Below are 24,660 nucleotides of genomic sequence, written 5' to 3' on the forward strand. Positions count from 1 at the left end.
AGCTTTTGTCTCTTTCTTTTTGATTCAGTGTAGTTCTATTATTAGTGAGAGGATAACACTTTATATTATTATTATTATTATTATTATTATTATTATTATTATTATTTATTTATTTATTTATTTTTAAGGACACAAGGAATTGCTATGGAAATTAAATGGGCTTTTAATTACAAAATTACCTGAGGTAAACTTGTGATAAACTAGAAAGAAGCAAAAAACAAACAAACAAACACAAAAGAACAACAACAACAAACGAATGCTTCTGCTCTGCACTGGGCTTGTGAACATAAACACAGAAACTCAGGTCTATCAAAAGATGATTCATACTCAAATTCTGTAATGGATGAAAGTTTTCACTTAGTGCATTATGTTTAAGCTACAGGAAACATGAAAAACTCATTTGCAACTCAGATGAAATGTGAGTTTTACTACTGAATTATTTCAATGAAGTAAAACAGGAAACAATGCATACTAGTATAAATACGGGAATTATAATTAAGTATATAATATTATTACTTCTGGTATAAATACAGGAATGCATACAGGAAACAATGCACAGGAAACAATGCATACTGGTATAAAATGTGGCAGGATGATGTGGGAGGGAAATTTATTCTAAGTTTTAACCTGAAACAAAATATGCCTTATGGCATAAAACATGCCTTATGGAAAGAGAGGATTATATTATTTATGACAATGCATAACTTCACCAACCAAACTGTGATGTAATACGTATATGACATGAGAACACAAACTTTTATATTTGGTGATCTTTATCCTGTTTACTTCTCTGGGCAGGGTGAAGTTAGAATTTTGAGCAGCTGTTAAGATACGTGTTGAAATATAGGCACTTCTTGGTGAACAGAAACTGAAGACAAAAAACAACTGTATTCAAGAACACTGTACCTCTAGTTCCTGCACTTTTTTCTCCATTGCTGTTTTATCCAACACATCAGACTTGGTGATCACATTTCTGAAGTTCTTGTTAGTAGCTCCGTACCAATTTGTGTAAGCACTAAAAGCCAGTTCTGATTCCTCCATACTGCGTATCTCTTCTTCCAGAAACTTTATTTGTTCCTTCAAACAGGTATGGAGGTTAGGGGAAGAAATGAGAAATACCTTGATGTTTATCATAGCTATTGGTTAGAGAGAGCAATAAATTGCCACTTATCAATAAAACCTGATATACTAAGATTAAATATATAATTTTTGAGTCCTTTCATATCTAATGGATAATTCTTACTGGGGTCTTGTCAGAGTGTACATACCACAATCACTAATGTTAAAACTGAGTAAATGCTAGACATGGAGAAGGGACTTATATTTTGCAATTTGTATAGTGACTTGTGATTATGTCACTATGAAGCACTTTCTACCTAAAGTGACTTGAACACTGTACCTTATCCATTTATTTTTGCTCACATCTATCTATATTATATATATATATGGTAACCTGAAAACATTTCTCTAGTAGTAATTCAGCCTTCAAATCTGCTGAATTCTGAGTTTCTCTCCTGAAGCTGACAAAAAAGGTAGTAACAACATCTGATCAATACTGAATCTGAAAGAGCTTCAACCTGATTATTGTTCTCTAACGCATTTAGACCAATGAAATCTATGTGTATGCATGGTTTTTTACACATATAGAGTTATAAATGTGTGTATATATTTATATGTAGATAGTTATATAAACACAGATATGTATGTGAACATTGTATTATGGAATCTGCAGTAAGGAATAAAATTTGATAAAATCTAATTAAGAAAGTCTATCTTACCTGTTTCTCAACTGACTATTTATAATTTTATAATGAATAGTTGGACCCAGGAGTTGGACTCAATGATCTTTGTGGGTCCCTTCCAACTTGGGATATTCTATGATTCTATGAATCTATAAATTAATTACTTAATCATTGCTTACCAAGACATGAAGAAGGAGAGTTTGATATCGAGATGTAAGCTGTGTAGCCTGGCTTCCCATTCTGCTTGTAGTGAGACTTTCCTCTAGTATTTGCTGAGCTAATATCCCAACTTCCTCCACATCATCTTTGTAGATTGTAATTTCTTCATGCCACTTCTATGACAAAAGACATTACCCAGATTGTATGACTAATTCAAACAACTTAAACACAACAGGAATTTAGTTGTAATGGTTAGGAAACCATTGAAAGGAAAACAAATACCTGGAGTTACAACAGGAAAATTAAACAGAATCTGATGACGGTTAACTGAATAAACATAGAGGATGTTTTGCCCCCCACTACTCTGCCCTGGTGTAGCTCCATTTGGAGTAGGTCTGGGGCTCCCCAGCACAAGAAAGTTGTGGACCTGTTAGAGTGTGTGCAGAGGAGGGACACAAAGTTGATCTTGGCGTCAGAGGCTGGGACACCTCTCCTGTGAAGATCGGCCGAGAGAAATGGGGATGTTCATCCTGGAGAAGAGAAAGCTCCAGGCACACCTCACTGCAGCCCTTCAGTACTTAAAGAGGGCTTATAAAAAAGATGGAGAGTGACATTTTACATGGGCAAATAATGATAGGACAAAGGAGAATGGTTTTAAGCTAAAAGAGGGAAGGTTTAGTTCAAATGTTAGGAGGAAGTAAATTATTTGCTCAGAGAGTGGTGAAGCACTGGAACAGGTTGCCTAGAGAAGTTGTGGATGCCACATCCCTGGAAGTGCCCAAGATCAGGTTGGATGGACAACTTGATCTATTGGGTAGACCCAACCCTCTTGGCAGTGGGGTTGGAACTAGATGATCTTTAAGTTCCCTTTCAACCAGAGCCATTCTGTGATTTATTTTATGTTTTTACAGTATTAAATGGACTGAATTTATTACAATAGACTTAGTACTTTTTTAATGAATAATAATAGAATTGCAGGCTGGAAGTCCTACAATTTTTTATTTTTATTTTTTCCTGTTGCCCAAATTCTAAAAGAGACCGTAAACCATAACCTTGGATTTTTATAAATGCGCTTCCTTTGTTTCTTCAGAACCATGTCTTCCACTTTTAGTGACTAAAGAAAACCACTGCATCAACACAGCAGAGACTTCACAACACGGCTTATGACATTTTATTTTGTTACTATATTAACTCTTTCCCACTCCAGAACCTCAGTAATATCTTTTCATTCCACAGAGCACAGGAATTACAGATAATCCTTATCAGATTTCAGCATTGGTATAACCACTGTTTTATAAGTAGAACAGGGGAAATCTGGACCCAGAAGGCACAAAACTCTCTTGGATACATCATTCTGAGTGTCTACACTCAGATGATCTCAATGATTCCTGACATTTTCATACTAGGCACTGATGTGGAAATCTCACATTCCTTATTTATGTAATTCCTTCACTATATTCTTTACCTTCATTTGTTGAAGCTGCATCTCCTTTGTTGCTCTGCTAGACTGCCTACCAGTCCTGACAGCAACTTTCTCCTCCAAATCTGTTAGCCAGTCATTAACTTTCTGAAATTTTTTCTCCATTAACCTCAGCCTGCTCACAGTGGCGTTTAGTTGGCTTCTTGCTTCAGAAAGCCTGTGCTGATAAACTTGCCAATCTTGCCGTACAGATTCCAGGGCTCTGTCTTCTATCTGGGGCATGCCCCAGGGAATCACCTCCTCTCTGGCATGAACAGCAGCATTCAGTAAGGCTTGTCCTTCTGCACAGTGAACCTGCAGCTCCTGTGAAGGCAGAGTTATGGATACATATTCTACATTAGCAGTTGCTACACGTGACAAATTAAGCCCTGGTTCTACTTCAGAGAAAAGCAGTTATCTATCCATATCCTTTATCTATAGTTGAACACACATTACACTATTTCTAATAAGACCTTGCTGACATGCTCACTTACAAAGCAAATCCACTATTATTATTATTGACAAGAGAGTTGTAGAAAAATATTGACAAAATTTACATTAAATTCCTTCCCCTCCTAGCCTTATAATGGACTCTGAAACAGTGGCTGCCTGAGCTGTCATGGGAGCCTGCAACCCATTCAGCACAACCTTAAGCTCAAAATTTTCCAGCTGTAACAAACACACTGTAAGACTGATTCTAAAATTAAATTTGTTTAAAAGCAAGGAACAAGATGATGGTTCATTTTATTTATTTATTTTTAATTAAGACACCTAATTATTTCTATGTTTCTATTTATGTTTGATACATAATCCCAAAATAATTCAAAACCTTCTTCTGGATATATGTGTGCTTTTTTTTTTTTTTTTTTTTTCTCCCATGTTTATTAGAACTTGGTTAGAAAGTATGCAGGGAATCAATCAGACGAGGAAACCTAATCAGGAAATGATCTGACCAAAATACAGTTATATGTCTTCTTGGTTTGTATTTGAAATGTATGCTAAGATTTTCAAACTGGATTCAGATTTTCTAAACTCTTAATATTAAGGTTTATATACAGAGACATTGATTGCACAAAGATTTTCTCAGTGTTCTGTCCTCACAGGGAACATTGGGATGGATACTGGGAACAGTGACTAATTCTCTTGCCTCTTACTAGTGGCTGCAGGGAATTTCAGGTCTTAGTCTGCTCTGGTTTGGACCACAAACGCTTGCAGAAGTTTGCCAGGTTTTTCACCTGGCCAAAAGTAATAAATATTTAGTAACGTGGAAACTCAAGTGCAGCCCTTTTCCTAATTCAGCAACAAGCCTGAAAGTATCTTTAGTCCTTTTAAGATTATAACTGAGAGATTACTGTAGTACTTTAGGTTCACCCTTCATTATCACCTGGGGGATTCAGCGAGAATCTTCCCACCTCACCATGTGAGGCAGCCTATATGACTGGAACAATTTAAAGGTAGGGAAGTAAGTATTGGACTGTAAGCAATAAAAGGTGAAAACTCAATGAAAAGAATACTTCTGATATTCTATGAAACACAGGGAAAATAGATAGTTCCTTCACTATAGGCTAACATCTAAAATAAATTCAGTCCTTGCAAGAAACCTGCATTAGTACGGCAGAAGAATTCATTCGAGTCCTGATGCTTTTATCTGGAAATGAACATTAATGTTCCCACGGACTTCACTTTCAAGCAGTATATTACTTAGATATAACATGTTTCTAAGTCAAACAAAGATGTATTTTTTTGTCCAGCAGTTAATATTCTGTTATTTTACAAGTAGGATTTATTTATTATTTTAGTTAGGGTGTTACAAATACTGTACCTGTAAATCTCGGAGTGTTGCCTCCTGTTTCTGGACATCACCTTCAAGATGTAATAAACAGTCAAGTTTTTCCTGTTCCTTCTCCAGCCATATTTCAAATGTTTTCAGATGTCTTTGGTACTCCTGATGTAGGTTAAGCAATCCTTCGGCTTTTGTTACTGCTTCCTGTTTGTTAAAATGTTTATACATAAGTGTATCATTAAACAAAAAAAAAAAAAAACATAAATCCAGTACTGAGATCATAGTTTGTGTCTGATGCTAAGCTTTCCAAGAATTCAAGACTAATTGGATTCTGAGGATGGTTTGACTGATTATAAGGAAAGAGGGCTCAAATGTGGAGATAGAGATAATTATCCTTAACAATTATTCACTTAAATTTGTGAATTCTGGGATTTGAAATTCTGATCAGTGTTTAATTTTAAATGAAACCTCAGTTTATAACAACAAAAGATCTGCTTATTTCTTATACCATTTAAATTGTTTACTAAAGTTATTGATGAGACTATAAGCTCAGGATTTTTTCTTACATTATTATTATTATTATTATTATTATTATTATTATTATTATTATTATTATTATTATTATTATTATTATTATGCTAGTAGAACAATAGTCTCCTAAGAGTATCTAATATCTTCAGGTTTGAAGACTATCTGAGTCCTTTGTGGGCAATTCCTATAGAACGTGCTAAGAATAAAACTGCAGGTTGTCCATGTATGTGGGTGAGCAAACAATTTCACAACTCAGCACTAAAATATTACCATATCTGGAATACAGAAAGAAATGCATCCTGCATCAGCACAAGACTGATCTTTCCATTGGCAAGAAAATTGTACTACATGTAATTCAGACCTTGGAGGAACTGAAGGGAGCAGGGAGGAAAATTCATATGAAGGTAACAGAGGCTGTGTTCCAGGGCAGCAGGCTACGCAAGAAGAAAAATGTTTTCACAAATACGTGTAAATCTATAGTCTGCTTTATCTATTCGTAACAGTTCAGGGCAATGGGAGAAAGAGTACTGCTGCCCGTTTTTAAATGTCCTGTCCTCACAGGAAACAGTGGGTTACTGGGAACAGTGACTAATTCTCTTGCCTCTTACTAGTGGCTGCAGGGAATTTCAGGTCTTAGTCTGCTCTGATTTGGACCACAAACGCTTGCAGAAGTTTGCCAGGTTTTTCACCTGGCCAAAGCATGATTAAATGGAGAAGATTTCAAGTGACAAACTCAAGGCATACATTTCATTAGTTACCAAACTGGTGTTTCCCCCCGATTTTTTACTCTCCAGCTAGTGCCTTTGAACAACTTCCTAAGGGTTAAATGTGGTCTAGACATTTAACATCATCACTACAGCTGGGAGTGGGGAAGACCAGAAGTCATCCGGGGTATTAGGTGGAAAGAGAAAGATGGGATGCTTATCATTATACATGTATTAGGAAAGACATACAGAGCTCTTGCCCCTGTGAGCAACCAACGGTTTCTCATTGTTCCCATACTGTTAATCAAGCTTTTTCCATACAATTAGTCAGTACAGGCATTCTGTACAGCTTTCTGCAAGAGCAAACTGCAGGAAAAGGTAAAGTTTAGAGAATTCCCCGTGCTAACAGGAATACTAGGTATCCACTGATGTTTCCTGGGACTTCACTTATCTCTCTGGCAAGCTTGAGCTCATTCTGAGGAGGTCCAGGGAAGACAGTATAATGCATTCTTTGTGGTTGTGGAAGGGAGTACCACAAAACAGGCAATCACTTACGCATCAGAAAAAATGAATTTTGGCCCTTTGTACAGGAAAAAGACATCCTCGAGACATGTCATGAAGAAAAGTGATATGTCTGATCATACATTTGGTATGGTTTAATCAGCACAGAAAAAAAATGGGTTAACTGGAGGTAACCACCTGGCCTTACTACATGCACTAAGTCTTTCATTATTTCCTCTGTATCATACTTCATGCCCTAATCTTTTCAAGATCTACCATATTAACACTTTCCAGTAAACATAGTACTTACTAGAACAGAACAGAATATCCCAAGTTGCCCCAAGGATGGTCAAGTCCAAGTCCCGATGGGTCTTTCAACATTAGAGTCAATTTACTTGCTAATAAGGTTTGTGTTGAGCAGCAAGATTCTATAATTGTCAACCATTTTTGATTTACCTGCTCATATGGTTACATTTATTGCAAAACCTACATTTATGAAAACCATAGATATTCAGAGGTGCTTCCAAATTTTCAGTCACAATGAATAAAGTCATAGCTTCACTGAAGTCAGTTACACTTTTGGCATGGAATTCCTTGACCTATTCACTTGATTATTTTTTTATTTTTATTTTTATTTTATTTACAGATTCAGATCTTCAGAACCTTTTTGAAAATATCTAGAGCTCAGTGCTACAAAAAGATAGATTGATAAAGCACCTTGATAACTTTCTGTCACATACATTAAGTTACAGCTTCCCCCAGACTTTTACTCTTCATTTAACTCTAATAAGAAAATAATAAGAATTAAAACAAAACAAAACAAAACAAAAGAATTCCTCTGCTTCCTTGTGGACAACAAAATGTAATGAGATTCTATAAAGAAAAACTGTACCCTCATCCTATCTTTGAGCAACTTGTACCGCTCCTGAAGGTCCTGGAGTTCAAGCTGAGTGACATAGTGCTCAGCCATTCCACTGCCTTTTAATTCAATTGTCTCCAATAGGCTGCTGTGACTCAACACCTCTTCATTGAGTAGCTGCAAAACAGTAAGAGAATTTATGAATAATCTGCATTAAACAAACCACCGATTAATCTTGCAATTACTCAGACTTTTATTGCTTGTAACGTGATATGCATTTGTTGCTAGTTTGTTGTAAAGCAAACGCACCTTTGCTTTGCTGAGGGCAGCATTTTTTTCCCTCAGTTCAGCATATTGTCTTTCAGAAGCATTCATGCTTGCTTCTACTTTATCCATCCAGCTGGTAAACTGGCAAACATCATCCTGGTAACTTGTCCATTTGGAGAGAGCTCCTTCCAGTTGACTGCAATTTAAGAATTCACATTTGTTGTGATACTGGAGTTTCAGGTTCTCATGCTATTTGAATCACTCTAGACTATATTTGTAAGACTTGTATCGCAAGCTAAACAAACAGCCATTAAAACCCCACAGGTTTTAACTAGGAGCATTGATTGTCCAATAAAGAGAAATTAAGATTTCAAACTTGGAAGTTTAAAGAGGTCTGTTAAAATGATATAGTTAGCTGATGTGTGCAATTTTTAGTAAATAAAGGAACAGGAAGAATAAGATCCAGAATTAGAAATTTTCTGATGCTGCATTATAATATTTAATTGTTTGAATGATTTAAATAAAAATGATTCAACTATTTATGCTCCACTATAGAAGGTTGCATTTTTTTTTCTCCTGAATTTTTTTATTCTATCATTTTAAACATTACTATTTTGAGCATCTTTATTGGATATTGTAATTATGCTACCTCCTGTGAAAAGCTAACAAGTGGAAAAACAGACAGAACCTTGACAGAACAGCCATTACTGTCCATGTTAAGATCTTATCATTTCTGAGAACATTTCAAGGAATTGAGTGCAATTCAAAATAAAAGTTACAAAACAATTATGAACATGCAATCCATTTTTAAGAGTATACTGATAATAAGTGTTAATAAAGTTTAGTTCCTCACTGTCTCCTTCCCTTTTTCTATTTCAAACTAATAGGCCATTTAAGGCTTCTAGACCTGCAATGTTATGCACATGCAGTCATTTTATATAAATTTGATTCCTGAATACATAACACACCGTGAACTAACTTTTCCAGAAATTCGACAGTCAAAAATTTGACTATCAAGCATCATTGTGCACCCTTTTTACCTCTTGCACTGGATACAAGCAGACAGAAGAGAAGCCCAGTTGTCCTTCAGGGTATTCAATTGCTGTTCAATCACTTGTACTCCCTCCAGGGAAGTATTTTGCAGAACAGATTCTCCTCTTGTCAGAACCATTTTCATTTGGATTTCTTTTTCTTGTTTCACTGTTAGCAGTCCCTAAAATGTGAGAAGATATTGTTCCATTTTTATCATTATTTGGGCATGAATATGCTAACTAGATTCACTGGAAAATTAGCTAATCAAATTTAGCAGTTTGTAGAAACAGTCAGTTAGAAGAGGGACAGTGGTTTTCATGGCTGGGCTTCAAAGGAACAGGTTGGAATTTGGAGCGCTTGCCTCAGATTTTAAGCTGCAGCCAAAATATGGACATCAAAGTATTATTTTTTGAGCACCGCTCTTTAATATATTCTGGGCAGTGATATTATCAGACTATGGGTCTGTTTCCATACCTCCAGCTTTAACATCCGGCTGTCCAGAACATTCTTGTCAGCGGTGGGATGACAGTAGGACTCCAGCATGTGAACTGCATCAGCCACCCAGTCTTGGAGGTCTTTGATACTGTGAGAGAACTGTTGATGCTCTGCTACGACCCTATCCATTCTTGAAACCTTCTCCTGCAATTCATACTGCAATTAGTATCAGTAGCTAGTCAAAGGACTGTTTATTTCCCATACGTATTCAAGGATGTTAGAATAAATTTCATGAACTGTACACAGCAATTCTCTTCATACACTGATAATAACAAGTACACTGAGTTGAACATGGAATAAATTTGGAACACATAAAGTCACACTAGTTTTCCAATCATAATATAGTAATCAAAATTTCAGAAATGCCCTCTTTTTTTTTTTCTAAATCTAAAGTTTTATCTCTTTGTTTCCCTTATGCAAAGTAGATGAGTTGTTGTTTTTTTTTTTTTATTATTATTTTCCATTCCTTATGAATCATCATATCTAACTAATTACATTTCAGTGTTTCATCTGAAGATAATTTGTGAAATCTGTCAATATACAAGACAAAGTGAAGCATATGAAGTTATGCCACCAGAGCAACACTATTTCATTGATATTGGAAAACTTTTTTTTTTTCCCCTCAGTAAATCCAACTGGTTCCCAGAACCAGAAGAACAGCTCCTACCCACTCTTCTGAAGAATCACTGACATTCACTCATATCAAAAATAAATACTCATTACAGTGCTACAAGGCCCAAGAATAACAGGAGTACTTAACAGAGTGTGTTTCACATGGCAACAGAAAATTAGTCAAGCCATTGAAACAGGCTCAGGAAGATATAAGTGATTTGTCTCAAACATTCATGGCAAACCAAAGAACTTCATGATTTCCTTCACTGAGTGGACCATATGTATCCTCTTCCTCAGACCTCATCCTCTTATCCTGAAATCTTCTACAAGTTCTGTCCACATAAGCCAATGTTAGTAACTTCTGCATCTTTTCCTTTTGAATTTTCAGTAAATAAAGCTCTAAAAGCTCTCTTTTAAAGCTCTAAATATTCTTTATAGTTTTACTTCCACAGAAAGCTATAAGGAAAAATAAATAAATAAATAAATAAACAAACAAACAAATAAATAAATAAAAACACAATTACTCTAACAAATACTTTATGTATTGCTAACCCATAACAAACTTCCAAAATCCTTAATTATTCTTATTACTGTAGTAAGTACAAGCCTAATTCAAAACCAAGCCTCCATCATAACTGGCACTTCATGAAAAATGTCAGTCCTCATTCAAAGACCTTCTAATCTGCATAAACAACAAAGGTAGTAAAGGTTAAACTGTCAGTTCCTAGCTTGATACTTCAGAGTTTGACCCATGTCTCTCACTGAACCTTCAAAAGCAGCCTCACAGGTAACACTTTTAAAATAATGTTAAAGAACAATCTATTGGTTTTAGACAAAAATACTTACAATGCAAATAGTTAGTTATCTTTGTAGAATACAATGAAATAATAATATTGCCATATAATGACTTGTCATTTTCTTAAAAAAAACAAACAAAAACCAACCAACCAAACAAACAAAAAAAACACCGAAACCCAGCTCCCCTAGATTTTGAAAAATATGTTTTTTGTATGTTTGTCTGTTTTCAGGTGCCACTCATCTAAAATGCCACTTATCTAAAATGTCTTGAATGTTTGAAATAAAAATCAAAAATACAAGCACCTTGTCAGGACAAAACTGTTGATAATGAGGAGTTGTTTTTTTTTTATTTATTACTTTAAAATAAAATTTAAAAAAATAAATAATCACCATTCTATTTCATTGACAGCCCACAAAATTGTACAGGTCCCTATTTCTCATTCTTTAAAGCTAGTGCAAGCTCAGACATACCACAGAGCAGATGAGCAAGACAGCTATAGTGTTTCACATTTCAATCTTTCTTTTTCTCCACAAACATCAAAGGAACAGCTTAAAAGCACATACACTGGGTGCATTACCTTTGTCAGATTGCTTAGAGTAAGGTATTGAGAAGACAACTGAGACACTCTGCGCATAAAGCTTTTGCTGACAGCTTGCTCCTCCCACAGCTGCTGAGCTTTCTCTTTAAGCCTGTTGAGCTGATGCTCGTGGCATCTTATTTCCTCAAGGAGAGACTGTAAAGCACAAGCACGTTAATATTACGAGTGGGTGCAAGGAAGCAGACCAAGGAAGAGAGCAGCTTAAAGGCCCCATGAAATATAGAAATGACAAATGGCACGTGTACTGTGAAGGCACACCATACAGCTATAGCAATGAAGCAGCATGTCGTTAAGAAATTTGGAGATGTGAACTCCGATGGAACAGGACCATCAACAGCGACCCCTGAAACTAGTTCTCCTCTTACTTAGTGTTTAGGATGCCAGAGTGATCATGAGCTTGTAAAGCATCAATGAGGCCAGCAGGATGGGAGTGAAAAAGCTGGTTCTGTCAAAAGGTTTTAAGAAGTCACCTGCAACTTTTGGTGTTCTCTCCTCTTGGAAGGAAGATCATGGAGCCTACTGCTACTTCCTTGTACCATCTTCTCAGTTGTGCTCAGCCACTCTGCTAGAGGCTCAGCAGTTGCTTCAAAGTCCTTCATCTGGATCTTTAAGTTCTGGGAACACATGTAATATACAAATTTATAAAGTCCCCCTGCAATGGGTATAGCTGTAATGTACAACCCACAGATTAAGTAGACACAAAATACACACATATTATTGCAGCCAAACACTACCGCAGCTGTTCAAAATAAATATCACTGACTCTGCCCCTGCCCATACATAGACACCAAAAGAAAAGTCTGAGAGAGCTCTTCAAAAAACAAAACAAAGGCAACAATGCTGTATGTCTATACAGTTGAGAGAATGAAGCAAATTTTCTCTGGATTGAAAGCTTTACAAATTATATGAGCTTTGACTCAATATAAGTGTATCTCACACAGCAAAGAGAGTCTGAATCAAGGTTACTTTGGGATCTAAGTTACCTTGCATCTGCCTGCAGTCGAATCTGCCTGCAGTCATTAAGAGCATCTCCCCCCCTTAAATGGGTTGACATTATTCTTAGAGCCTGTATGACTAAGCTCAACCCAGTCCTGATACTCACTTCTAATTATATTTTCTTTTAGTAGAAAGTTTTAAAAATGTATGTGTAAGATATGTGTAGGCATTCTTTCATCCTGCATAATTTTCTTAAAGGTTTATGCTGCATTATAAAAAAACAGCACCTGAAATAATTCTTATGTAATAGAAATCTGAACAGCACAGTTCCTATGCCCTAGTTACTATTTTATTTTCAGACTGATTTTGTTTTCTTTTTAGCTATAGCCTTATCACTTCTGCATCAGAAAGAAAGACTAGGCCTATGAGACTGAAAAATGCTGGGCACAAAAAGATTAACATCTATGGAAATCTCCCTTCCCATGGCTACCTTGATACAAAGTAAGTTAAGGTCTTGCTACTTGGGAATTTTCTTATAAAATAAATAATAATAATAAAAACCTTTTCTACATGATGTATTTAATCTATTTAAACACTATTATTATTATTTTTTTTATTTTTTTTTCTCAGCAGGAAACTTTCTCAGGGAAAGTTAACATCTCAGCCAGACAGTACAGCTGGCCAGACAGTACTGGTTTGAAACAGGAAGGCATAAGAACTTTAATTCTCCTACACTATGCAAGGAATTCCAGCTAAGACCTTTTGACCTTAAAACCTATGACCTTAAAAGAGACTATGTTTTAAATATATTCACCTTATGTGCTGGTTGAATTGTGAGCTCTGAAAAGAGAACACCACTAGGGTTTATTTAGAAAGTTATTCAAAATTATTACATTTCACCAGTTTGCAGATCAAAACAACAAAGTTTACCTCTCTACTGGGTCTTCAATCATAAACAGATCCTGCTTCATCATACACACTTACTGCTATAGTGGGAAATCTAAACTGTAAAGACCTCTATTAAGATGAATGTGTTTTGAAACAAAAAGCAAAAAGGAAATTTAGATCAAATATTTCCCCACTGTGACTTGCTCTGTACCTCCAGTGCAGATTCCTTCTGGTGGAGGGTGCTGATTAATTTTTTCCAATCTTCTTTAGCAGTAGCAGATTTGTCCCGGATAACTTTACCCTTCTCCTTTGGTAAAATAGAGCACAGCAGTTCTCCTTTGGATGCTAACTGGTTTAGTTTATGTTGTCCATTCTCACTTTCTGATAAGAATTCCTAAAAACAATAATAAAATAAGTTAATTGGTTGTATTCAGTAAAAGCTCTTTTTGTTAATTTTGGGTCCAGTAAAGGTGAGTGGCAAGGTCACAGAAAACTTAACAGAGAATGGAATTTATTGTTTCTGCATGTTATTTTTTTTTTTTTTTAATTCATATTTCAGTATATTCCATTTTAATATTATTCACATTTATATGGGACATTCATATGAGGGACAATCATTTATATTATAGGGACAATAGCTACTTAATCCAGAAATGCCATGAGTCTAAACAATGTATATACTACCTCTTGGTTTATCTGTATGTTCTGCACTTCATGAGACATTTAACAGGGCATTATGTTTCTTTAAATCTTCACAGTACAGAAAATGATAACACTTTGATTTCAGAAAACCAGTATCCTGGCACAGCATGACATGTAGCTGAAGCTACATTCAGGGGTAGGGTCCTGCTCTGAGGGAACACAGGAAAAAAGCCTTGCCCACTGGAGACAGCCAAACTGGACTTCCAATGCATGTGTAGGGGCAGGGGTTAACAATCAGACCCTGAGCAACATTTGAGCTGTGTGATTTATCCTCCACATCCTCAGGGTATCTTTCTTGACTCAAAGTATTTTTGTTCACAGTATTCTTTCACAATGTTGGTATGCAAAGACTATATAGAAATATAAGAGTAAATATTAGATACTGTAAGGAAATAGCCAGATTTTTAAATTCCAATGTGTTGGGATAGTGTTCTTATAACTTGTAATTATTAAAATATTTTGTGAGCCTTTAGGACTCAAGTGAATTTAGCAGTTCTATATATCAATGAAGTTATTTTAAACTACTATTATGCTTACATGACACACAATTAGCTTAATATTCATAGTAATCAGGTTACATCCATGTTGTAAACAAACAGCTTGACTAAAAATTTACTAAGGTACTGATTATGTGTACAGTTGGAGCTATTATCAGAGAATGCAAAGGGTCTGTTAGCTCTGAAATACTTTGTCCAAGCTCTTGCTTTATTAAAATCAAATGTGTGATTGCCTTGTGACTTAATAACACCAAAGGTGCTAACAGACAGAATATTAACTTAAAAGAAAGAAAATACAATTGTAAGTTTATATAGGCTCCCATGACATGCCTCAAAGTATTAAAGCAGTTACTACATGTCAGAAAAGTTTATTTCATTTAAAGTTTCAGGGAGAAGGAGATCAAACTAAGGCCTTATGTTACGAATAGGCTGCAGTGATTTAAAAAAAAAAAAAAAAGTCTTACCAGTTTTGGAAATTGTTTTTGCTAAAACTCTTATTTAATTTCCAAGATGACTGGATTTTATTTTATTTTTATTTTTAACGCTTGTATTTACTCTTAAAACACTCTCATTTTGGATAGTAAAAAAATTGTCACATTAGTAAAGTGGTGCTTACCCTTTTAAATAAACAAGGGAAAGTAAATTTACCAGAAACAGGGGGAAATGATTTTGGTCATGGTATTTTCTGATAGAAAAAATGATAGGAATTTCTTCTGTCATACGGTGTACCTGAAGGTTAAACAATCTCATTATGTACTTCTCATTTCTAAAATTGTAGTCATGTTTTATTAAAAACCTGTTTCTTTTAGTTTAATAAAATAAATTTTTAACTGGCATTTATTTCCACAGTTTTGCTGTGTCTTGTTTTAGCTTTGTATGAAAATCATGTTTTTTAAATGCCTGCTTCACTTCATACATTTTTACCTTGTTCTTACACTATAAGGTCTCTACTTTCATAAATGAGTGAAAAACTTTATATGACTTTGAAATAATTCCAGGTTTTAAGTCCCAATTCTGATGCCCTGCCAATTTTAGTGTTATCCTGCCTTCAAAACACGTTTTTCCACATTGTAATATAAAAGAAAAATAATAAAAAAGGAAAATTATGAGGCAATGACTATGTGTATAGTATAGTATGACAGCTAAATTAAATGATCTAGATTCAAAAAGAAAGAATAAATGTTTATTTCATTACAGTTAGTCACCTTTAGTGTTATCAATAACATTAACAAAAAAAAAAAAAAAAAGAAAAAAGACTGAATTTTATAGGAAAATGATTGAATGTCCAATTGCTAAAGTTACCTGTATTTTCTGTAGACTCGCTGAGACTTCACTGATATTCTGAGGTACATCAAAGCATTTGGCTGTGGCGATTTTTGCATTGACCAGCCATTGCTGGAAATCCCTGAAAGTTGTCCGAAATCTTTGCTGCAAGATCTGCTCTTTACTCTGACATCCTTTTGAAGCTTGAAGGCAAAGGCTGGGTTTACCACATCAGGGAAGCAGAAGGGAGAAAAGGAAGAGAAGGACTCTGTTAGGTGACAGTGCTATTACTTATTTCTCTGAATAAGATCTGGATTCCTTCTACCAACTGTAAGCACATAACTAAGCACCAGGAAATCCATTAGAAGCTTTCAATGCCTTAAAAGTGAAGTATGTAAATTGGGATATAGCTGTCACAGATATGACAGATAAGCTTTTACAGAATGATTCAGTACCCCTAAGAATGAACAGTTTCTTCAAGCCTTTTTCTCTCTAGGGACACAACACGAAACTACAGAAATTACAATATGAACTTCCACGGTTTAATTAAGTTCATAACATTAGAAGGGATCAACTTGGGTCATCATACCCTTCTTCTGCAGTTACAGAAGCCAAAAGCTGCAAGAGACAAAAGAATCTTGCACCTGAAATGCAGGTGTCAATCATCTACAGTGGCCTCAGAGAAAGTAAGAGAACAAATAAACATTAGCTCCCCTGTTTCAATGAACTGACAGGTAGGGCAGGGGTATAATGAAGGACAAAATTAAGAAAAAAAGTTTAGACAGCTGTTATAGCTTCCTCCTCTTTCAGGTAAATGACATATAGCTCTACCTCACAGTTTCTTATAAGGTTACTTCCTGTAATAGACCAGGTGTAGACATACAATGGCTTAAGCTCAATTTGTTGGCATAACTTGTGTCAGAAAAAACACAACTGTTTTTTAGAAATGCTAATTGAAACCGATATTGCTAAAATTTTGCAAAATGTTAAAATGCTAAAAATGTCATTGACACGGATATCAAAATAATGATTCTAATCATTGTCTATATTTCAAATTCCAACATTCTAATTAATGTTTCCCTAAAAAAAATACTTGCATGCACACATATAAGGGATTGATTAACTATAAACAAGATGAATATGTACCTGTTATACTCCTTAATCAACCCTGAGACTTTTGAAGAATAAGTACTCAAATCTCTGGAAAATCTACAGAGATCGTTTAACTGAGTCTTGATCTCATCTATCATATGTTCAGACTTCACCAGGGCATCCAACATTTCCTGTTAAAACAAAACAAATGAGCAATATTGGTAAGTAAATAATTAAAAAAAAATACAATGAAAATTTATAAAATTTAATTTCAACTTCAATTTCAATACATTTTTGAAAGCATTTTAGCAATCAAGCACAGAGGCTTATTTGAAATTATGAGCTTCTACAGACTAAATTTCTGGACACCTCAACTTTTTTAATTCAAAACGTTCTCGTAGAAGAGTTTAAGATATGCCCCTTGATATTTATATATATTAAGGTGCATATGTATATTATAATACATAGTATTATCAACTAACTGTACCCATGAAATTATGTACAATTAGGGAATAGCAAACAATACCAGTGCATATGACTATAATTGTCCTTTTGGCTTCAGTTTAGTATGCCCAATAAAAACAAGCTGTATCAAAAAACAAACAACCCCCCAAACAAACAAACGAAACTTCTAATAGCTTCAATATTTTGACAGAGGCTTTCTTAATGTAAAAGCACAGCTGCTCACAGTCCTTTGAGGGTTACTGGCTGTCACTGCTGCACTGTTTTTGGAAACAGCTAAGTCAAGAAAAAAGTATTTATATTTACTTAGCAAACATCACTGGGATAGGTGTGATAACTACTCCAACAAAAACAGTTCTCATGTTGATGTACACAGTGTCTCCACTGCAGCACCCTGCCAACTACTCTAGCATGATTAGCAGTGTAGACTTGGCTCCTCACATCATTAGAAACTAAATTCTTCTGGCATTCCTCTTAAACTACCAGGGAGAAAAGACAATCTTCTAGATTGTTACATTCACCACAGCAAAGATTCTACAGTGAAGTCATGCCAGAGGGTTTGGCATGCATAGGTTAGTTTGGCTACATCTAAGCCCTGATCTGGAAGAGATGTATGTATAAATATAAGAAACTGATCACATGAAATTGACAACAGAATAGAAAGGGGACAGGGGAAGTGGTACAAGGCCATTAAGTTTCTGAATATATGCAAAATGATAATTGAGAATATACATAGTAAATAGATTGTGATTATCTATCAGCACACAATTGTATGTTCAGGAAATATACAAGTTATGTGTGTGAAAATAGAGAAAAGGTTTTGAAAACACCACAATTTCAAAGATTAAAAAACAAACAAACAAAAAAACCTCACCAAATACATTTTCAAACACATCTCACTGCAATAAACTGATATGCATTTGTGTAAATTAAAACTGAAAACAAATATTAGCAAGGGTCTAGCAAGACAACAGACTTAGTAAGAACAGCAAATGATCAAAAGCCTGGGATTCAGATAATGTGTCTGCCGCCCATGAGGAACTTTGTGCTTGTTTTATATCTCTTTTATTGAAAAACTCTGTGGAGTTGCAAATTTTTTAAAAGATCTATAATGTATGTTTCTGAGAAAGCTAAAATAAGAATAAGGGATGCATGTTCTTTGTACCTGAACTGCCATGTACTGCATGTACTGCATGTACCTGAACTGCCAGGAAAAACAACAACAATCCATTTTGACATAATCACTCACATACCAGAAAATCTGTTCAACCATAATTAAAAGATACTTGAAATAGTCACGATGCTGATTTGTTTATAAACCACACAAAATAACATTTGAATTAAGTACTGAAGTAATAACAATGTTTAGGAAAAAAAAAAAAAAAAAGGAAGAAAAAAAGTAAGCTGTGTTTGTCTACTTCATTAAACTGCACACAAGACTTTTTTTTTTTGGAAGCATTGGGAATGACAGCAAACTGGCTATTACTTAAAACAAGATGTTTTTTTAACACTTAAAACAGAGATTACTTATGGCAGGAATCACTATAATGACATAATATATATGTATATTTTTTCTTTCTTTTCCAAAGAAATAGAACCTAAGAGTATCATGGGTTAAAATCATCTGTTTTCAATGAAATCTATGAGTTTCAAATAACTTACCACAATAAATATTAAAAGATTTTTTTGATGTTATACAACCTTAGGCATAACCTCTCAACAAGCAGGAACATTTACTTGAAAACCAGATTACATTTAGCTATAGCAATACAGAGACACTGAATCACTAATAGCACTGTTTCAGTGACAGATTTAATTTTGAATCTGAGAATTACAAAAATAATTTGCTGAATACCAGGTGTAAGATCTGTTGCTATTATGTTGCACATATGATAAGGGTATGGGATAACAGAGTGAGCTTGCTAATTCTGAGAATTAGGAAATGCATCTTTAATTTGTGGCCTTGGCTTGTGTGACAACAGAATTGGTATGTGACAATGGAAAGGGAATGCTTGCAGTGCTATTTTACATTAACAGTAGGACCCATCCCTGGAGCCCAATTGAAGGACTACTGTCCTGACTGCATTTCTTCAAGCTATATGTAAAAAAAAGATTTGCATAGTAGGACTGTGCATAATAAGTCTTATGTTTCCTCTGCATTTTCCTCCTTACATAAAGTTTACAACTTTATAATCTAAATAATGCATTTCACATAGAGCTACAGTACATACGTGGTATACATAGTACTAATAAAAGCAATGTCCTTTGAATTTAGTATTTCTCCATTTTTAAAATTATTATTTTTTAAAGATCAAAGAAACATCTGTTGCATGTTGATGATAGTTCCATATCTTCCTTCCCTGTTTAAAAACATAACCATATAAGACTTTGCATATTTGTGCTTTTTATTTACTCTAGTGTAGTGTCAGCTTTGTTACTCCTACTGTTATGTACTGGCACTCAAACAAGCAGGTTCCATCAGTCTGTTTCAGGGAATTTTGTGGAAGGGGAAGCCACAGAAATAACTTGGCACAGCCAGTGGAGGAGGAGGAGATTTATAATCTCAGTTTAAAGAGAAAGTGTTTGTGTTTTTTGAATATTTCTTTGGTGAAGGGGAGAGAAAGCAAGCATCACATAGCTCTCTTCTTTTAATTAAACTGAACGCTACCCTGAAAAGAAAGGAAAAGATACAATGTGTCTTTCCTCTACCTCTGTGATTCACAGAAATTGAGATAGGTACAAACATATAGATATGTAACTTGGATGTTGTGTGTTGTGTGTATATATATATGTTTTGTGTGTGTGTGTGTGATACATACATATGGAATATTTGCTAGAAAACAGGAACTCCTTTCCCAGGAACTCCTTTTCTATTTCTCTGAATTCCACTACATTCCAAAGAAGAGCAATTAGCAAAAATACCTGTTTCAAATATAACTTTAAATACTGGACAAGATCTTAACATATATAATGTGAGGAATATTTCAAGAAATGAAAAGTAGAAACTCAATACATGCATGAAAAATTGTGAGTTACAAATCACTCCAGCTGCTACTTGGCTTTTAGGAAATACTTCATACTTCCCTGATCAAGTACTACCCTGGCTCTAAACAGTGAGCAACTTAAGGAGAAATTCAGAGACAGTTTGCTAGTTCCTTCATTTTCTTAAAGGCTAGCCTTGTTTTTAATGTGTAGGATCCAGGCAGCATTTGCTAAGTCTAGTACAGCAGTGGCTAAAGATACGTCTTCTGTAAACAGTGCTTGCTCTGCTTGCAGTCACAGAAGTTTGGAAAGTTGGGATTTCAGAGGGAGGCTTTCAAACACACCTTTTATTTTTTTCTACCTCTCCCACTCCTTGATAGTGCCACTTGGCAGAAGTTTTCTGCCCATGGTACCTGTACATTTACAACTGGAAAACTACTCAGAAAAGAGGGGTGACCTTACTTTCTCCTTGTTCCAGCTTTCCACGATCTCGGTGTCAGTGTGCTGGCCATCGAGGGGGCTCAGGCTTTGCGACCAGGTGGCCAGCAGTCCGCCGAACCGCTGCACGGCCTCCTCCAGCTGTGCGACCTGCACGGCGAACTCCTGCTCCGACAGGGCCATCTGGCTCAGCACATCCTGCAGGCTTTGCTGGCTCTGGAAAGCGCTCTCTTCCCACTGCTTCCAGTCCGACTGCAGGGCCTGCATCTCGGCAGCGAGGACATGGCACCCGCCTGCAGTTGTGCTGCGCTTGGCTGCGGGAGCCAGAGTCTCCACTCGGATGAGGCGGCCTGCACCAATCTGGCGGGAGTCTACCAGCTCCTGCAAAGCAACATTGTCATGGTAACTTGCTACAGCTGGAAAGGGGGGGGCCGCCCAAGCTGGGGGCAGCATGCAGGGGGAATGCGCAGCACTGCGCTGAGCAGCAGTTTCGGCAGCAACACTTTCACGACATCCACGCTGCGTGCAGAATTGCAAAACGTAGCCAGAGGCAAGATGAAAATAAAACTCAGTCAAGGGACTGTGAGGGCTTTACAGTTATTACAGAGTGGTTCTTTCTAAACTTTCATAAGTTTAGAGGAGAATGAACTTTTTTTTTTTTTTTTTTTTTTTTTTTCCAGATATTAAAAAGTAATGTTTAGGGTAAGATGCAGAAAGGAACTGATTTGAGATGTTTTGCATAACAAACACTGGTACAAAGCTGCACGTAGCAGGTTTAAGAACATTACCGTGTTGCTGAAAAAAAAAGCATTCTGCAGCCTACTCATGATCTGAGATTACCATTATTGGTTACACATGATTTTTGTTGCTGTTGTTTTTGGTTTTTAATAAATTCTTTCTACAGCATTCTATTTCATTCTTACACAGGCTACGAGGACTTTTGTTTTGTTTTGTTTTTTGTTTGTTTGTTTTAGTTTAGTTTAGTTTTCAGCTTTAGAAGCTGGAAAATATAAATATCATCCCAATCACTGCATGCCAGAAAAATGCTATTTATTTTCTTCATCTCGTGAACTAGAAACTACTGTCTCCTCCCTTTCTTATATTATACATGGGGAGTTTGAACACAAAGGAGGCTAAAAACTTTTCAGTAATAAACAACAAATCTATAATTTGATCCGGCTATCCTAAATCCTCATCTACTCTGTTCACAGGCCCACCCTCAAATTTAGGATCAGGCTAAAATGCTGTTAGCATGACTATTTGAATGTAAACATCAGGCATGAGCAAAACATGAAGTCTGCTTTAATGCTGCATTCAGAAATGTGTAACTTGCTCAGACACTCAAATGCCTAGGAATGGATGGATACATAGAGATGCCAGCACAAGGGGAGTATACATAGAGAGGCAACACACATTTCTACTGTGTTTGGACATCCTTCAACTGTGTTATGCATCCCCATTTCATGAAAATCACAAAAGGTTGTTTCTGACTGGTTCAAACAACACTGTTTATGGAGAAAACATATTTGGAGATGAGGACAGAACAGTATTCATTAAACAGCTAAGCCTTATTTCTCTGTGATGCCACTGGGCTTCCACTCTTGCAAATAGTTTCCATGCCTGCAGTGACTAACTCAGGTCTGATTGTACTTTCACTCCATCAATTTAGCATGGCAAGGCAGGCAAAAACACATCACAGCTTAGAAAAGCTGCTTTCAGCTCACTGGAATATAATCACCACTTTAAATACACAAAAGAGCAAGATCCCATAGGTTTTTGGCTCTGGCCTATTTTGGAGCATAGCTTCTGAATCACAGATGAAATCATGACAGCTAATATTTCTTACATTGATTTTGGCCAGTTTTTTCTGTATCGTTGATGTATCTCCAGTTGCATCTGACCAACGGTGTAGCTCTTCCTTTGCAGAATGGAGCCAGTCTGTGAATTCATGCACAGCGTCAAGGTATAGCAAATGATCCTTCACAATATCTTCTACTTTCTTCATTTTGTCCTATTTTTCAGATTTAAAAACAAAACAAAACTAAACAAAACAAACAAACAAAAATCTGTTAAATTGCTAAAACACTTTCCTGGCTTCTGTCCAGACTTATGGGTGTAATATTACAAAGAACTGCTCTGCATGCATTTGAATACTGAGCAGCAGAACATATAGCAGCTTACAGCAACAGAACACAGTGCTACACTGCACAAAGTTTGGTTTAGGTTGCTCTGGACAGGAGTGCTGGCAGAAATATCTCTTTTTTTATTAGAAGAAACAAGTCTCTCTAAATGTTAAGCAAAGTCACAGAGATGTCCCATATGAAGCCCACAAATGAGTTCTGCTGTTCAAAAGTGCAAAAGGTTGTAATGGTGCTGAGTCTTTTTTAGATATCAGATCAGAAGTAGTGGCTATCTCCAGGCCATATGCCTTGCACCCTGGAAGATTCTTTCCCTTACATAGACATACAACAACTGCATGGCTTTGTACCAGTGTTCATAGGCTTAAAGTGGGACCAGTTTACCTTACAGGTGAAATAGTGTTTTGGTCTAGGCCGGCCTTTGGTTTGACCATAGATTTGTTCTTAAAATTCTCAGGAATGTTTCTCAAAAGTAACCAAAATTGAACTGAGATGTGAATGTTTCTCTGTCAGAATGTTTCTTTGATGGTTACTAGCTAAACAAAGATGACCTAAAGTAAATCCTCAAAATTTTTACCTCTTAATGCATTTTGTCCAATGATCAAGTAAGGAAATGTACACATGTGCCTGACTTAAAAAAAAAAAAAAAAAAAAAAAAAAAAAAAAGTAGCTATCTTCTGAAGGCAGCAGAAGAGTATCAGGAAAGCCAAAGATGATTTACTTTTGTTTACATACCAAAATGTAACACTAGTAGACACGGAGAGTGGAGGGAAACTGTTTCTCTTCTGGTGGCAGTGACTTTTACCAATTCCAATCAGTGCTGTTCTCTCCCAAAGGAAAGACTGCAAAGTTATCAACAATTTCTGCCATCACAGCAAGTAGAGAAAGGAGCAGTAGCTTCATCTGGCACATCAGCTAGCCAAACTTGGCCCATCTTCTCTGCCCAGCATCAATTCTTTTCTCAGCCTTCCAGCCCTGTGATTCTGTTGGACACTGTTACCCTACAAGTGATGAATTTACAACATATCCCAGGCCCCAGTCTCCACCAAACAGAGAAGAAGTTCATGCAGGCACAAGAAACACAGCATGGCCGCAGGCTGGTAGGATGTCAGTATCTGCTCTGATGTGGGCAAAGTAGAAATACCTGCCCCATATGCTCAGCAGATGAGAAGTACTCTACTGGGCCTGTATAATGGTTCATCAAACTAACTATTCTCTCCCATGTTATCTAGGGAGAGCACATGAATCTGGCAAATATTTGTGGGCAATTTCCCTTATACTTCCATATCATTTGTAATTTGCTTAAGAATGTTAGAAAGTTCTTAATCCTTCGTGTGGACCCTTGTCAGAGGCTTTTGAAAAATCTGGTTGTATTACATTCATTTCATCCTCCTTTATTTTAATGTGCTTATTGATATCTTCACCATGCTCCAGCATATTAGTTTGTTAGTTATACTTTCTGGATGCCATACTGACTTTTTCAGCAGTCTGCATGTAACCAATACTGTCAATTACACTGTTTTTCATTATAGATTACTGCCCTCTGATTACATCAGCCAGACTCATGAGACTGTTGTTCCCTCTAGGGCCTCCTTTGAAGCTGGCAGAGACACAACAATTGCCAGACTTTTCAGCAATTTCTGTTTGAGCATTTCTCAAGAAACCTCAGTTGAATGCCATCTGCCTTTGGGGAGTTATTAGCATCTAACTGCTTGGTCTAG

At 36.0% G+C, this 24,660-nt stretch overlaps 1 protein-coding gene across 2 annotated transcripts in view; it reads right to left on the reverse strand.

Moving 5' to 3' along the window:
- The window catches only part of SYNE1 (spectrin repeat containing nuclear envelope protein 1), a 308,749-nt gene that overhangs the window by 142,507 nt on the left and 141,582 nt on the right, over positions 1-24,660 (reverse strand). For both annotated transcript variants that reach the window (XM_038177603.2, XM_038177600.2), the window contains 15 exons: positions 22,648-22,812; positions 20,826-21,182; positions 16,974-17,110; positions 15,867-16,044; positions 13,577-13,759; positions 12,012-12,155; positions 11,521-11,676; positions 9,512-9,676; positions 9,046-9,218; positions 8,048-8,201; positions 7,772-7,915; positions 5,183-5,347; positions 3,367-3,684; positions 1,922-2,077; positions 907-1,077 (listed from right to left, as the gene is read on the reverse strand). In XM_038177603.2, the coding sequence (XP_038033531.2) occupies positions 907-1,077; positions 1,922-2,077; positions 3,367-3,684; positions 5,183-5,347; positions 7,772-7,915; positions 8,048-8,201; positions 9,046-9,218; positions 9,512-9,676; positions 11,521-11,676; positions 12,012-12,155; positions 13,577-13,759; positions 15,867-16,044; positions 16,974-17,110; positions 20,826-21,182; positions 22,648-22,812 (2,766 nt within the window). The remainder of the gene's footprint in view (positions 1-906; positions 1,078-1,921; positions 2,078-3,366; positions 3,685-5,182; positions 5,348-7,771; positions 7,916-8,047; positions 8,202-9,045; positions 9,219-9,511; positions 9,677-11,520; positions 11,677-12,011; positions 12,156-13,576; positions 13,760-15,866; positions 16,045-16,973; positions 17,111-20,825; positions 21,183-22,647; positions 22,813-24,660) is intronic.

Source organism: Anas platyrhynchos, chromosome 3 (assembly GCF_047663525.1).
Source record: "Anas platyrhynchos isolate ZD024472 breed Pekin duck chromosome 3, IASCAAS_PekinDuck_T2T, whole genome shotgun sequence".
Classification (NCBI taxonomy): domain Eukaryota; kingdom Metazoa; phylum Chordata; class Aves; order Anseriformes; family Anatidae; genus Anas; species Anas platyrhynchos.